Here is a 16,869-nt window from a genome sequence, read left to right on the forward strand (position 1 = left end):
GAAGGGCTAGAACTCTGACGTCTCCAGTGTTCTGAACCGAAAACAAAAAGGTTTTACTTTTAAGGAATGCGCAGGCTCAGAGAGGGCCTTGCAGGCTTGCACAGATTGTGTTAACTGAACTGGTGAAGATTAGCAGGAATCCAAGAGACTCTAGAACAGGGCGCACTACGGCGCTATGCTCACATAACCAGGCATTCAAAAACCAATTTTTTTTTCCTCGAGCAAGGGGAAGTTAGGAAACCGGCTTGCGGCTTGTGTCGATCGCACGGAGCAAGAGCATCAGAGGGCAAGATTGCAGACACCATGGGACTGTATGATAGAAGATTACAGGATCACTAACCATAGATCTAGCATACCTACTGATATTTGATGAAGTGTAAACTCTAAAACATGTATTAGTACAGGATTAACAGATAGAGTGAGAAAGAGATAGGGGCTGAGGAGGTGCAAACCATCGGTCGTCCTCATAGAAGACGAGCTGGCCATGGGGTTGCTTGACAGTAGCGCAATGAAGCTCAACGGTGAAGGCGCTGTCACGGTGGTGGCGGTGCAGAGACGACGGTGGCCGGTGGCGGTCTTCCCGTCGCTGGCAGCACCCCCTCTTAGATCGGTTAGGGTTTAGGGACCGTAGGTGGAGGGTCAGGTGAACCTCGTGCCTTGTGCCTCGGCCCGCACCTCCCTTTTTATGGCGCTGTGCGACGGGAGTCCACCAGCCATAGAACGGTTGGGCGCCTCCGATCAGGGCGCGGATCCAAGGACCCAATTAGTCGTTGGTTGGAGATCATCTAACATTCTCCCATTTGGTCTCACCTTATGACTTAAACTCAATTTACTTACTTTATCTTGTTCTCATTCCATCATGGATCAGTGCATAGAGCGTGTCTCATCGTCCGGTCAGTTGCCATTAGATTAAACAGCTACAATACGCCTCTTTGTTTTGAAACAGATTCTCAACTAGGCCCTTATTGTTTAGGAATCATAGGCTTTCACTTAAACCCATGCCGGCTAAGTGTTCTCTGAACACGCTGGGTGGTAAGCCTTTTGTAAACGGATCCACAAGCATCTTTTCTGTTCTTATATGCTCAAGACTAATTATATGATCCTGGACTTTGTCTTTTTACAACATAATACTTTATGTCAATGTGTTTGGCAGCACGACTTGACTTATTGTTGTGAGCATAACATACTGTTGGATTATTATCGTAGTATAGCTTGAGTGGTTTATGTATGTCGTCTACCACTTTCAACCCGGGCATGAATTTCTTCAGCCAATTCACCAGCCCTGTGGTCTCATAACATGCTACAAACTCGGCATATATTGTGGACGATGTAGTGACGGTTTGCTTTGAGCTTTTCTACGATATAACTCCTCCTACGAGAGTGAATATGTATCCTGACGTGGATTTTCTGTCATCTCCCGCATAATAAGAATCTGTATACCTCTCTATGTGTAGGGAATCAGATCTTCTGTACATTAGCATAAGACCCTTCGTACCTTGCAGGTAACGTAAAACTTTCTTTACTAATTTTAGTGTTTTATTCCTAGATTACTCTGATATCTGCCAAGTAACCCGGTAACAAATGCTAAGTCAGGGCGAGTACACACTTGAGCATACTGTAAACTTCTGGCAACTGAACTATATGAAACCGCTTTCATTTGATCGATCTCATATTGGTTCCTAGGACATTGAAATTCTCCATATCTGTCGCCCTTGACTAGGGAGCAGGTGAAGACTTATAATTTTGCATACTATATTTTTTAGAACCTTTTTTAAGTATGCCTTTTGTGATAATCCTAAAACCTCATTTTCTCTACCTCGGTGAATCTCTATTCCTAGGACGAACGAAGCTTCACCGAGATCCTTCATATCAAACTTCAAGGACAAGAACTTCTTTGTTTCTAATAGTAGATTAACATCACTGCTAGCGAGCAAGATGTCATCCACATACAAGACTAGAAAAATGTATTTCCCATTCTTGAACTTTGTATAAATGCAATTGTCCTCTATATTTTCTTGAAACCCAAACTTTCTTATTGTACTATCAAACTTCAAATACCATTGTCTTGAAGCTTATTTTAATCCGTAAATAGATTTCTTCAGGCGACATCCCATGCGTTCTTTTTCTTTCACAACAAAACCTTTCGGTTGTGCCATGTAAACATTTTCCTCTAGATCCCCATTTAGGAATGTCATCTTTACATCCATCTGATGTAATTCTAAATCGTAATGTGCTACAAGCGCTATTATGATTCTAAAAGAATCCTTACATGAGACCGGAGAAAATGTCTCATTATAATCTATACCTTCTCTTTGCGTGAAGCCTTGTGCCACAAGTTGCGCTTTAAATCTTTCTATATTCCCTTTGGAGTCATGTTTAGTTTTGTAGACCCATTTACAGTCAACTGTCTTGGCTCCTTTAGGAATTATTTCTAAATTCCAAACACCATTGGTTTTCATTGATTTCATTTCATCTTCCATGGCTTTAAGCCATTTGGATGATTGAGCGCTTCTCGTGGCTTCTTCAAATAAGGTGGGATCACCCTTTATTTGAAATTCCTCATATTTATAAACTTTGTAGTCATCAAGAATGGTTGATTTCCTGACTCTTTGAGACCTTCTAGGGGTCTCGTTAGATGACACTTGTTCTATATGAGGCTGTTGTTGCTCTCCCTCATGTGTGACAACAGGTTCTAAGGGATACTGAAGGGTAGGTTCCCCATGTCCATTCATAGTTGCCACAGGAGAACTAACAACATATGTTGTTACTACAGTGTCTTTCACTGTTGGTACAGCAACAACAGGTAGCGTGAAGAATGGCTCCTAAACCATAGGATTGGGCACACATACCCGCTTCTCTTCAAAACTAATTTCTCGCGCTATCATGCTTCCCTTGATCATATCATCCTCCAAGAAGACAATATGTCTTGTTTCTACAAACTTTGTTTGTCTGTCAGGACAATAGAAGCGATAACCTTTTGACTTTTCTGGATAGCCAATGAAATGGTAACTGACTGTCTTGGAGTCTAGCTTTCCTATATTTGGGTTAAAAACTTTTGCCTCAGTTGGATAACCCCACACACATAAATAGTTAAGTGAGGGTTCCTTTCTGGTCCACAACTCATACGGTGTTTTGGGCACCGACTTGCTTGGCACTCGATTAAGTATATGAATGATAGTTTTTAACGCCTTCATCCATAAACTTATTGGTAGGGTAGAGTAACTTATCATGCTTCTCACCATATCCATTAAGGTACGGTTGCGTCTTTCAGCTACACCATTCTGCTGAGGCTCGTCTGATGTAGAATACTGGGCTACTATTCCATTTTCTATAAGAACCTTACAAAGGGTCCAGGAACTTGGCCATATGGGGTATGTCGACCGTAGTACTCTCCACTACGGTCGGACCTTACTACCTTAATCTTTAAGTTGTGCTGATTTTCTACTTTAGCTTTAAATATCTTAAATGTATCCAATGCTTTTGATCTTTCCTTAATTGGATAAATATAGCCAAAACAAGAATAATCATCTATGAATGTTATAAATGAATCATAACCATCCACACTCTTCACAGAAAAAGGACCTCAGATGTCTATGTGAACTATTTCTAAAATTCCTGCACTTCGTTTGGCATCTTTCTTTATTTTCTTAACATACTTTCCTTTTATGCAATCTATACATTGTTCTAAATCTGAAAATTCTAAAGGTGGAAGAATTATTTTTTAATCAATCGCTCTATTCTCCCCCTTGAAATATGGCCTAAACGACAGTGCCATAATTTTGAAGATACATCATGCACTCTCTTCCGCTTATTTATTGCATTCATAGACGAGGAAACATTCTCATTCTTAGTGCTCACATCATTCACATTCTCAGAAAGTGATAATAAATAAAGCTTGTCTTGTCGAAAGGCAAGACCAACACACTTATTATTAATCACAATCCAACATTTGTCATTACCAAAATGACAATCATATCCATCATCATCAAGTCGTGAGACACTTATCAAGTTTCTGCACAAAGAGGGTACATAAAGAATATCTGAAAGCCGTAGTCTAAAACCAGCATCTAATTCTAGAGAGAGATCTCCAATAGCTTCAACTTCAGCTTTAATTCCATTTGCTACTTTAATCCTTCTTTCTCCTCTTTGCAGGGTTCTCCTCATATGGAATCTCTGTAATGAATTTATAACATAAATAGTTGCACCTGAATCAATTCACCAAGTAGATTTTGTATAACTTAAATGCAAGGATTCATCTATGAATGTAATGAAATCCTCATCTCTCTTCAAAAGGCACTTTAGGAAGTCTGGACAGTCCCTTTGGTAATGTCCATGCTTCTTACACCATTTACATTGATCCTTCTTAATTTGAGCATTGTTGTTCTTCTGATGGTGGTCATTCTAAAGGGCTTTCCCTTAAGGTTTAGCATTTTTATTGAAATTCTTCTTTTAATTGTCCTTCACAAGGTTAGCAGAGTCACCCTGTAAGAATTTTAGCCTCTCCTCTTCTTGAACACACATTGCGATGAGCTTCTCTATATCCCACTTATCGGGCTGCATGTTGTAATTAACAACAAAAGTTTCATATTCCTTTGGCAAGGAAGCAAAAACCAAATGAATCAGGAACTCATCCTTGAGCCCCAAATCTATTGGCTTCAGCTTCGAAGCCGTGTTGTTCATCTTCAGTATGTGCTCTCTGATACCGCCACCAGTATACTTCTCATTGAACAATTTCTTGATCAATGTACTGGCATAAGCCTTTGAAGAGCCAGTGAACTGACTCTCCACCTTCTTAAGATACTCTGTGGCGGTATCACAATCTAGGATAGACCCTCTTATTGCATCTGAAATTGTGGACTTAGCCACCATCAAGCACTTGCGGTTTGAAATATCCCATTTCTTGCGTTTGAGATCATACTTCATCCGCACTTCTACATGATCTCGCTGCCGAGCAGTGAAATCAGCATCAGTCTCATTATATTCACTCACCGGGTCCACTGGCTCAATTGGACACGGGGAGGTAAGCGCTAGGTCATTTTCAGATAGCGCAAGTGATAGTTCATACTTCTCTCACCATACCCTGTAGTTGCCCCCCTTTAAGAGGCGGTATGCGCGAGATAAAAGCCATTGGGTTGAGTCCCAAAAAACACCATCAGAGACAGTGAGAAAAATATGACATAATAATTGCATGCCTAAATTTAACGTTGGTCAAAATTAAAACATACAACATTCTTATACACTAATTCTATGTCACCGTGAGGCAGAAATAGAATTAATGCATGGGAAACTTATGAATAAACATTATAATATTACTATTATCAACGTTGGTAAAAAAAATAATAATATTATAATTTACTGAGTAAAAATAACTACTCTTCAAATTAAATTCTTTCATTGGTTCAAATTTAATTAGAAGATAATAAACTTGAACATTATAGCAGAAACATAAAAAAATATTTATCTACTTTTCAGAAGCATTTAACTGTACTAATGTACTCTCTGAAAAAAACTTATCCTGTTGGTTCAAATTTTGACAGAGATTGAAACTGGACAAAAAATCATCAAAATTTGCTTCTGAAAATGAATAAAACAATCACTCAGTTTCTACTATTTATTTGGCCTAGTCCGTTGACATAGTGCTCGGCCTAGCGACGAAATGCCGCCCGCATGCCCGCGCTCGCGGCCCAAAACCCAGCGCACGCTCGCTCTCCCACGCCCAGGCCGCAACCTAGGCCTAGGCTGGGATTTTCCTTCCCCACCTAGGCTGTATCTGGCCTGATGGCTCTCAGCCGTTCATCGCGATCGGACGGTTGTCCGTCGTTCACGGCGGATATAAAAACGGCAACGACGGCCGCGCACCCGAACCCTAGGTCATTCTTCTCATTCTCTTCTCTCTCTTTGGCGCGGCGTTGGCTCTCTCTCCCACTCTCACTCCGAACCACGACGGCCTAAGAGAGAGAGAGAGAGCGTGGTGGCGCCGCCGTGGCGCCATTCACCGGTGCACGCGTGCAGCTGGATCCGTGCGTGTCGTCATCGAGCGGTACCGCGGTGGTGCTCTTTGCGCCCCACATGCGCTGTGGTGGAGACTTTACCTAAACTCTAGATCTGACCGGCGCCGCAGTAGGTCCCCTCGCCAGAGCGCGCGCTCCCCAGTGGGTGAACGCGTCGCCATCGAGCGGTCCTGTGATGGTGCCCTCAGCCGGGCTCGCGCGCAAGGCGGCGAGCGTGGCTCGGATTCTCCCCTCGCGCCGGCGAGGGGGCGGCGGAGCTCCTTGAAAGGTCCTTGTTTGGTTTTGGTAATTGAGTGACAACCTAGGTGGACTAATTGTGTTTATGTGAGATACACAGGTGATTAGTCCACAGGTACATATGTGTGAGCAACATATGCCATGAAGGTGAAAATGGCTTGGAGATGTTCTAAAGCTCACACATGTGATGATGAAGGAGCTTAAATGCACATGAGACATGACATTGAGTCATGTGATCAAGGTGGAGAAGATCAAGACAAGACTTGGCTTGATGGACCGGTTGCAAGCGTGAAGGGCAAGTCGAAGGCTTTGGAGTGATAGACTGCGTGGCGGTGAAGCTTGAGCAAGACTTGGCGCTGATGGACGATGGCAACGGTGAAGAGCAAGTAAAGTCAAGATCGATGAACCAATATGATTACGTGATGATATGAAGTGGATCATATCATTGTTGATCGTGTTGGTGCATGTGTTGCATCGACATTGAAGGAGATGGAATGGAATGCGCAAGGCAAAGGTATAACCTAGGGCATTTCATTTCACCGGTCATAGGTGAGTAGAGAAGTTTATGACCGGGTTTAGGATAGATGGACGTACTATTAAGAGGGGCAAACTTGTTTGCGTATCGGTCATCTAGTGCCACTCGAGTGATCTAACTTTGCATTGTCACTAGGATCGAGTGGCGTGGCAAGTTGAGTGGCTAACATCCTTTGGGAAATGATTGTGAAAAGCTAACACACATACACATGGTAGTGTACACTTGATGGTGTTGGCACATTTACAAAGGAGGTGGTGTTTGCAGGGTTGAGATGGATTCGACGCTTTTGGGAAAATGGAATGCCTATTTTCTATTGCGCCGGATGCAAAATTCTTGGTGGTTAGCACATTGGAGCAAGGGTGAAAAAGTTAGAAATGAAAACGAGTTGATCGCGAAGATGCTGGCGTCAGTCAACTGACCAGACGCTGGATCTGAATGCACCGGACGCTGGCAGGCTGCGTCCGGTCAGGCTGACGTACGATGATGCAGAAGCTGGAGTGTGACCGGACGTTGGCTGCGTCCGATCAAGTGTGACCGGACGTGTCCGGTCGAGGTCGGTACCTTACTAGAAACGACCGGACGCTGGGGGTTCAGCGTCCGGTCAGTTGAAAGCTGCTGCGTCCGGTCAAGTCAAGTGACCGTTGGAATCGGGACACGTGATCGTCTGCGAGCGACCGGACGCTGAGGTCCAGCGTCCGGTCAACACGACCGGAGCGTCCGGTCGGCCCGACCGTTGCCCAGTGAAGGGGTAACGGCTAGTTTAGCCCTTGGGGCTATAAATAGAAGTGGCCTTCGGCCATGGCTGGTGTGGAGCACCAAAGGGGACTTAGTGTCCATGCTTGTGAGTGCTTGGGAGCCCTCCATCACACATATACATGATAGTGATCATTCAATTGTGTGAGTGAGCGATTCTAGTGCGATTGCATCGTGAGGTTGCATCGAGTGGCACTAGGTGATCGAGTTGCAAGCCGGTGGTGCTTGTTACTCTTGGAGGTTGCCACCTCCTAGACGGCTTAGTGGTGGTCTCCGTCGAAGTGCGCAAGAAGCTTGTGCGGCGCTCCGGAGAAGTGCTTGTGAGGGGCATTGTGCTCGCCCCGCGGGAGCCGCGAAGAGCAACTCTAGTAAAGCGTGTCATTGAGCTACCCTCACTTCTGGGGTAGGTTCTTGCGGCGCCCGACGTGCGGGCTTAGCGGGTGATGCTAATTAGCCGCCGAACCACCAAGTGAGCGGTCGACACAACGGGGACTAGCGTGTTGGCAAACACGTGAACCTCGGGAGAAAAATCATCGTGTCAATCTTATTCTTCCCGTTGGTTTGCATCTCCGTTACACAAGCTTGCAATTACTTTTTTACATATTAAGCTTGTGTAGTTGCTCTTGTAATTAGATAGCTTGTGTAGCTTGCTAATTACCTTCTTGCTTGTGTAGCATAGAAGTAGCTCCCTTGCGTGGCTAATTTGGTTTTAGTAACCTTGTTAGTCACATTGCTTAGTTTGTGTAGCTAAGTATTTGCGCTCTCTAATTAGGCATTGGTTGCCTTGTTATTGAGCATTGCTAGTGAGCTTTGTTAGCTTTGTGCTTTTGCTTACTAGCATGTGTAGGAGTTCTCTTGTTGCTTAAAATACTAGTGGCATAGGTTTGTGTAACCGTGCTCCTAGAATTGTTTAGGAGAGCTCTAACTAGCCCGGCACCTTTGTTGCATAATTGTTATCTTTGCAAGGTGCTAGTGAACATATATAGTGGGGTATAGTCTTAGCTAGACCGATAGTTTTAATTCCGCATTTGTATCGGTTAGCCGACGCGATTAAGTTTTAGAAAAGACTATTCACCCCCCTCTAGTCGCCATCTCGACCCTTCACTCCTTCCCGCGCGAATACAACCCATGCGATGGCGGTGGTGACGTGCGGCAGAGAGTTCGGGTAGGTCCTCCTCTCCTTCGTTCGATCCATTTCTAGGGTTAGGGTTAGGGTTAGGGTTAGGGTTAGGGTTGGCTACTGTTCTTCTTCCCCGAGTTATCTACACGGGTTAGGGTTAGGGTTTGAGTTCCTTTTCGAAATCGAGACCCTTTCTTTCCCCTTTTCTTCATCCAATTAGGGTTTAGGGTTCAGATTGAACCCTTTGCTTAGATCCGAATCGGATCTCTCACCTCCTTCTAATTGCTGCGACTCAGTTTTCTACCCCGATAAGCTAGATCTACGCCTAGTTAGGCGACTGATACCATTTATAGAAGATTACAGGATCACTAGCCATAGATCTAGCATACCTACTGACATTTGATGAAGTGTAAACTCTAGAACATGTACTAGTATGGGATTAACAGATAGAGTGAGAAAGAGATATGGGCTGAGGAGGTGCAAACCATCGGTCGCCTTCATAGAAGACGAGCTGGCCATGGGGTTGCTTGACGGTGGCGCGGTGAAACCCGACGGTGAAGGCGTTGTCGTGGTGGCGGCGGTGCAAAGACGACGTTGGTCGGTGGCGGTCTTCTCGTCGCTGGCAGCACCCATTTTAGATCGGTTAGGGTTTAGGGACTGTAGGTGGGGGTCTGGCTGCTCAGGTGAACCTCACGCCTTGTGCCCCTATCTCCAACTCCCTTTTTATGGCGCTATGCAACGGGGGTCCACCAACCATAGAATGGTTGGGCGTCCCCGATCAGAACGCGGATCCAAGGGGCCCAGTTAGTTAGATCATCTAACACTGTAACCTTAGCATGACTGCGTCACCAAACGGGCAGAGTACTGCATTTTCACATATAATCTGCATGTATGTGGTGAGTGGGACTGGGGAGTGCCACTCTTTCGGTTGTTGAGCATACCTATATAGTATATGACACTGTATCGCGAACACCGAACAGTGAACGGACCCGGCCATTCCGCCATTGGGCGGCGTTTCTTGGTATGCCGCCGGACTTGAAACGTCGAAAGCCGCCGCCGGCGGCGAGGAAGGGAACTGACCTGTCTGAACTCTGAAGTGTCGATGCCTCCAAGTTCTTCAGGCTTGTTTGGTGTTGCTGTGCAAACTGACGAAATCTCGGCCGTCCCTACCTGATGAACGGCTCAGAGACCGCCGAGATTAAAGGGAAAGGCACAGCGCCGTCGGAGCATCAGATTTCCAGACCGCGCGGCGGTCGTTCGAACTTCGAACTGCCCTCCTTCCTATGCATGCTCCCTCCCGCCGCCAAAGCCGCCATTCGCGCCACGGCGGGCTCGCCGCGGGCCGTACGCCGCGTTCACGCGCGTCTCCTAAAGGAGGGGCTCGCCGACCTCCCCTCCGCGCCGGCGCTCCTTGTGTCCGCCTACGCCAGGTCGTGTCTCCTCCCCGACGCCCGCCGCGCGTTCGACGATGCGCCGCGCCGGGACCTCCACCTCTACTCAGCGCTCCTCGCCGCCGTCTCCCGCTCCCCCACCCCCGCGCTCGCGCTCCCGCTCCTCCGCCGCATGCTCTCGGACGACGCGCTCCGCCCGGACCACTTCGTCATTGCCTCTCTCGCCAGCGCCGCCGCCAGGCTGCGCAGCCTCCGCCTCGGCAGGCAGCTCCACGCCCACTTTGTCGCCTCCCCGTACAGCGCCGACGACGTCGTCAAGTCGTCGCTTGTGGACATGTACTGCAAGTGTGGTGTCCCTCAGGATGCGCGGAAGGTGTTCGATAGTATCGGTGTCAAGAACAGTGTCGTGTGGACTGCGCTGGTTTCTGGGTACGCGTCCAACGGCTGCACGGGCGAGGCGATCGACCTCTTCCGGAGCATGCCTGCACGCAGCCTCTTCACGTGGACTGCGCTCATCTCTGGGTTTGTCAAGGTTGGAAACAATACTGGCGCCGTGGGGCTGTTTGTTGAGATGAGGCGGGATGGTGTCAGGATTGATGACGCATTCGTGCTGGCGACTGTCGTCGGTGGCGCCGCAGACCTGGCTGCGCTTGTGCTGGGAAGACAGCTGCATGGTTTTGCATTGAGGCTTGGCTTCCTGTCCAGTATGATTGTTGGGAACGCACTGGTTGACATGTACTCAAAATGCAGTGACATACACTCTGCTAGGGAAGTGTTTGAGGGGATTACAGTCCGTGATGTCATCTCGTGGACAACAATTCTTGTTGGAGAGGCACAGCACGGTCGAGCTGAGAAGGTATTGGCTCTTTACAACAGGATGCTTCTTGCAGGGATGAAGCCCAATGAGGTGACATTTGTTGGGTTGATCTATGCTTGCAGTCATGCTGGTCTTGTTCAGAAAGGGCGTCAGATATTTTATTCAATGAAGCGGGAATATGGCGTCAAGCCTGGACTGCAACACTATACCTGCTATGTAGACCTTCTTAGTCGCTCGGGCTATTTATCAGAAGCTGAAGAACTCCTCGCTACAATGCCATATGAGCCTGATGAAGCTAGTTGGGGTGCCCTATTGAGTGCCTGTAAGAAGCACAACGATACTCAGATGTGTCTCAGGGTCGCTGATAATTTACTAGAGCTGAGACCAAAAGATCCTTCAACATATATCTTGTTATCTAATGTCTATGCAGTTAACTGCAAGTGGGATTCCGTGGCCAAGGTAAGAAAAATCATGGCTGAGATGGAGATAAGAAAAGAGCCAGGGTATAGCTGGATTGAAGCTGGGAAGGAATCTCGTATGTTTCATGCTGGGGAGGTTCCGCTTGATGTTGGAGAAGAAATTACTGGTTTTCTTGAAGAATTGGTCTCAGAGATGCGCAAGAGGGGTTATGTCCCTGATACTAGCTCTGTGATGCATGACTTGGAAGAGCACGAAAAGGAGCAGCATCTGTTCTTGCACAGCGAGAGGCTGGCTGTAGCTTTTGGAATACTCAAGTCCCCTCCAGGATCAGTTATTCGGGTTGTAAAGAATCTTCGTGTCTGCGGGGACTGTCACACAGTAATGAAGTTCATCAGTGAGATTGCACAGAGGAAGATCATCGTGAGAGATGCTAGTCGTTTCCACCATTTTGAGGATGGTAACTGCTCTTGTAGTGAATTCTGGTAGCTGATCTGCTGATGTTCAGTTGTATTTAGTCTCAGGTATGGTGGAACCTCTTACCTTGCTTTAGTGGCATACTTCTCTGGTAGATCCATATGGAAAAGCAAAGAAACACAAAAACAAAAGAATTTTCAATCTTTCGGATGTCTACTGTTTCTATTGATTGATTGTATGAAGAACTAACTTGTCAAAAACACAAACCTGAAATAATCTTCCTTTCTCTGTCTTCCGAAACACCAAACAATGAAGCTATGTTCCTGTTTTGTTCAGATTCACTACCTAGCATCCAGCACGTGGGCCAGTGAGGCTCGCGGGGCGGGGTGGGGGGGGGGGGGGGGGGGGGGGGGGGGGGGGGGGGGGGGGGGGGGGGGGGGGGGGGGGTGGGTGGCGCTAGAGGTAGACGATAAAGCGAATGAGCTCCTCCTACCCTTTTTTTTTATCTGCCCCATTTTTAGGACCAGCAACATTGACAAACTAGTGGACTTTTGAATTTTCATATGTTGTGGCTATGGCACAAATAATCTTCAATGTTTTCATTGTAGTTTCTGTATGCGATAAAGCAAACAACTGATGGCATGCTTTGTGTTTGCAGTATTCCTATGTACATTACACCATTTGATTATTCATCAGAGCCTCAATTTTTATCATCCTTTACTCCTTTAGCATTTGTAGTTTTTATGATCTGTTTGGTACTTGTGTTTCTATAAGATGGGATTGCTGGGTCTAAAATGACATGTATTTATTGATTTGAATTTATCACATAATGTTTGGCAGTCTAGCTGAGATTCCATTATACCTGATCGGCTAGCAAGGCTTGCCATGTGCTTCTCAGGCTGTATGGTGATGCCATTTAATTCCTCACTATAGTTTCTGTCATGCAGCATACATTGTCTTGCATTCCAATGCTTATGTTGTTGCTACTCCACTTCTGTTTGTACAATATTGAAACGGTGTAAGAGATTATCATTATCTTGCAAAACATATAAGGCTATGTTTGGATGCAAAGTATTTTTGGAGTTTTAGAAAAATACCATGGTTTTGTGAAATACTTTGGTTTTAGAGTGATGAAGTGTTTGGATGCAACAAACTTTATAGTTTTGAATACCATGGTATTGCTAAAACATTAGTCTTTTTGGAGTTTTAAAAACTCTACTCTAGGCCTCTTTTTTCTAAACCATGGTTTTGCACATCAGTGGGTTCTAAAACTAAAGTTTTTCAAATTTTTTTAAAAAACTATAGTTTCTATACTAAGGTTTTTTAATACTACAACATCGAAAACACGGTCTTAGGGCCTATTTGATAGAGCTCCTCTGCTCTTGATTCTCTATGTGAAATGATTCTCTAGGATAAACAATGGGTGAAAAGTGATTTTGTACAAGTGAATCAGAAGAAGCTATCTTTTTTTTTTTTGCTCCTAGCCTTCTAGTTCATTTCAAAGAATCATCAACATAGAAGCACTTCTCTATCAAATGCTACTGTTTGGCAGAGCTCTTTTCTGGATGCTGTAAGATAATCTGTTGCCCTTGATTGGTCTTTTGCTGCAGCAGAGGGTTGGCACTATGGTCAGCTCTTGCTGTACCTTACGTACTATTAGAAGTATGGCAATAGGCCAATATATGGTAGTGGCATACATCAGCCATGTACAGTGTAGTTGGGCTGAGGTCAGCCATACTTTAGTGTACCTTATAGAGGTACTAGACTTGTATATATACTAAGGCATTGTAATAGAGCAAAGTAGTTCAGTTTGCAACACATTCAGAGTTTCAGTTTTGAAGCTGTGATTCAGTTTTGAAGCTGTGAGCTGTGTGTGTGCTCTGTTCTCAGAGTTCTTCTACTTAGCCATGAGGGAGTGTGTGAGGGTGTTGGTAAGCTAATCACTCACATGTGCAGGGAGATCGAGGGCCAACAGATTCAACCTGTGTCAAACAGGCCCTAATTCTTAAGAAAGATAGAATTGCGGATATACTAGTATTACATAGGAGAAATATTTGCTGTTATGGCAAGTGGAGCCGGACCAGGGGCCCACGCGGTACTATAGCACGTGAACATAACAGCGTGAACAGTACCAGATTAGATTAGATTAGATTGGTTTGGTTTGTTAGGAAAGGAATAAGATAGATTGATTCAATTAGGATGTTTCCTTAGGGGTCAAGTCAGTCATCTCTATAAAAGAGAACCCTGTATCAGTTATAATCAAGCAAGAAGCAACAATTAAGTTGCTGGCTTCCCATGGGAGCCAGCCGTCCCTGCCCTCTCTCCCTTGCGTGAACAGTACCCCCGCAGGTACTATAGCTCTCCCTCAACTCTCTCCTTCTCAATCCTAGCTGGTAGGGCATCAAGTTTTATCAATCTTGTATCAAAGATCTCTGGTTCGATCATGTCTAGCCCTCTACCGAGTTCTTCCCACCCGCCGCCGCCGCACACCCACCCGCCGCCACCAGTGTCTTCGTCGGCGCTGCTGCCCCACACATCAGGCGCGTCGGCATTGGGCGCGCTGGCGTCCTCAGGGGTGATCGCGCCCTCTGCCCCGGCGCTGTCGTCTCCCGCCGCCCTCGTCCTCACCCCAGAGCAGATGACGACCGCAATCCTGGAGTTAGGGCAGGCCGTGGCGGACATCAGGGCCTTCCTCGTCGGGCCCTATGCACCCCAGCCACAGCCGTGGTGGAGGACCCTGTGCTGCAGCAGGGGGTCCGTGGCTGTGGATGGCATAGATCATCATGATCTTGTCGATGCCACCGCCGCTGACGAGACTCTCGAGCACGCCTTGCACATGGAGGAGCTCATGCAGATCACCGACTGCAACTAGCCGCGTGGCTTCGACGAGGCACCAACGGCCGTCCACTTCGCCGAATCGGATTGGATCGATTCCGCTGTGGTTGCTACACCGCCGTCCTTAACGACGTCGCCAGCAGCACCATCGGCAACCGTAGTGGTGCCAGTGCAGTTCCACACTGCTACGCCACTTGCTGCATCGGCACCATCACCAACAATGACGGTGTCAGCTACGTCGTTGCGCTCCTCTTCCCTCGCCATGGTCACATCACCAATGAAGGCCCGGCTGCCACAACTCCGGCATTCTCATCACCAGCTTCGCCAACAACCCCACCGGCACTAGTGTCACCAATGCAGGCGATCATCCATGCACCGACATTGGCGGACATGGTGCCTTTGTCGCTGCCTCTACGAGCCGCAGCACCGATCCCTCGATCAGGGCCGTGGCTGTTTGCATGCGCTTATTCTCCGCCGGCTCAGCAGCAGGCCTTCAAAGCTCCATCGGTCGCTTGGAGTACGCCTCCAGCACAGCCCCGCTCTGCTGCACCCATAGCGGGGGTGGCTGCTCGTGGAGGGCACCATCGACTCCACGTGCAGGCGCTCCATGGATTCGAGCCGGGCGGATTCGATTCCAGGCAGATCAGATGGCGCAGCCAAGTTTGGCACCTCGAGGAGAAAGGTATAGATCGTGCACCACTACAGAAGCAGATCCCATGGGACGGAGTTGATTTTGGGGAGCCATATGTCTTCTGCCTCGATTACAACTGCAACATAGGACTCCTTGAGCAGAGCTACCATGGCGATCTTCTCTAGACTGCAAGGTCTTCTGCTCCAGCAATCGCCACAGCTCGAGGACGAGCTGTTTTGGAGGGGCGGAGTAGTGTTATGGCAAGTGGAGCCGGACCAGGGGCCCACGTGGTACTGTAGCGCGTGAACACAACAACGTGAACAATACCGGATTAGATTAGATTAGATTAGATTGGTTTGGTTTGTGAGGAAATGAATAAGATAGATTGATTTGATTAGGATGTTTCCTAAGGGGTCAAGCCAGTCATCTCTATAAAAGAGAACCCGGTATCAGTTATAATCAAGCAAGAAGCAACAATTAAGTTGCTGGCTTCCCCTGGGAGCCAGCCGTCCCTGCAGTCCCTCCCTCGCATGAACAGTACTCCCACATGTACTGTAACTCTCCCTCAGCTCTCTCCCTCTCCATCCTAGCTGGTAGGGCATGTCCTATCATTTGCCCATTGATCTATGTACAATTAATAGCCTTTGGCGAAGTAATTGTCATTTTTCTCAATCATTATCCTTTTGTTAAGCAGTTTTATTGACCAGTGATCAAATCATGCTGAGACCTCGATATGAGCTCAGGAGACTGATTTATGCAAGTGTATTGAGATGCATAAGCGAACAGAGCTGTTTCTTTCGTTTCTTATTTGTCTCTTGAATACTTCTGTACTTTTGAACTTTGCTTTTGTCTCCTTAATTTAATTTAAGCTGTAGGGGCCTCGGCCCCTCCAGATTCTTAGAAAATATGGGTATATAATGCTGATATCAAAATTTCTTGAATGTCTAATCCTGAGTATCTAATGACTCACTGCCTGAAAGTGAATCTGACATTATGTAACCTGCAGAAATAGGAGAGCAGTTGTGACAAAGAAGTCCGCCGCTGTACTGGGTGGGCAAGGATTTGCATGTGCGAGCACTTCTGTTTTTCTTTTTCCATGCGTGCGTGTGTAACTTGTTGTATATAACATCACTCTTGAATTGTACAAGCATCGCCAGCAGTAGCTTCTAAATTAGAGCCCTTGCATAAAATCTAAGGAAAAAATCTAAATAACCCCCTGACGTATCTTTGGTGTTCTACTTAACCCTCAATCTATAAAACCGGATATCCAACGTATTAAACTTCGCAAAACCAATCATTTTACCTCCAGGCGGTTTTGGGCACCTGGTTTTGCCCAGGTGGCGCTCCAAGTTGGCAGACAGTGACACGGTGGCCGCCGGGCCTAGCTGTCACCCCCCACCTCCAGCTCCATCTCCTACCTGTTCGTGGCGTTCATGGTGGCGCCTGTGGCGGCCTGCGAGTGGGCTGCGTGGGTCCTTAACCCGACACTGGCAAGGGCATGCAGTGGCGAAGCTAGCTCAAAACTAACCTTGGTGCACTCTATCAAATATCAAGGAATCTATACAATTACAAAGGAAATACATGGAAAAGATGAGGTACACATCAGTAATTTTTTTACCACGGTGCACGTGCATCAAGGAAAGCCAACGTGGCTTCTAGCGTCGGCGGGGTTCGGGTCCGGGCCCACGGCGCCCTCCGTGCGGCC

At 46.8% G+C, this 16,869-nt stretch overlaps 1 protein-coding gene across 2 annotated transcripts; it reads left to right on the top strand.

Annotated features, from left to right (window-relative positions):
• The first annotated feature begins 9,907 nt into the window (after positions 1 to 9,907).
• Positions 9,908 to 16,286, top strand: LOC136518794 (pentatricopeptide repeat-containing protein At4g14050, mitochondrial-like). Of its 2 annotated transcripts, none has more exons than XM_066512477.1 (2): positions 9,908 to 11,805; positions 16,171 to 16,286. In XM_066512477.1, the coding sequence occupies exon 1, from the start codon at positions 9,944 to 9,946 to the stop codon at positions 11,768 to 11,770; it is 1,827 nt and encodes a 608-aa protein (XP_066368574.1). In that variant the 5' UTR covers positions 9,908 to 9,943; the 3' UTR covers positions 11,771 to 11,805; positions 16,171 to 16,286. The 2 variants fall into 2 exon arrangements, with proteins under 2 accessions (XP_066368574.1, XP_066368575.1); XM_066512478.1 differs by lacking the exon at positions 16,171 to 16,286 and adding an exon at positions 12,357 to 12,417.
• The last annotated feature ends 583 nt before the right edge of the window (positions 16,287 to 16,869 follow it).

This window comes from Miscanthus floridulus, chromosome 17 (genome assembly GCF_019320115.1).
Source record: "Miscanthus floridulus cultivar M001 chromosome 17, ASM1932011v1, whole genome shotgun sequence".
Taxonomy (NCBI): Eukaryota; Viridiplantae; Streptophyta; class Magnoliopsida; order Poales; family Poaceae; genus Miscanthus; species Miscanthus floridulus.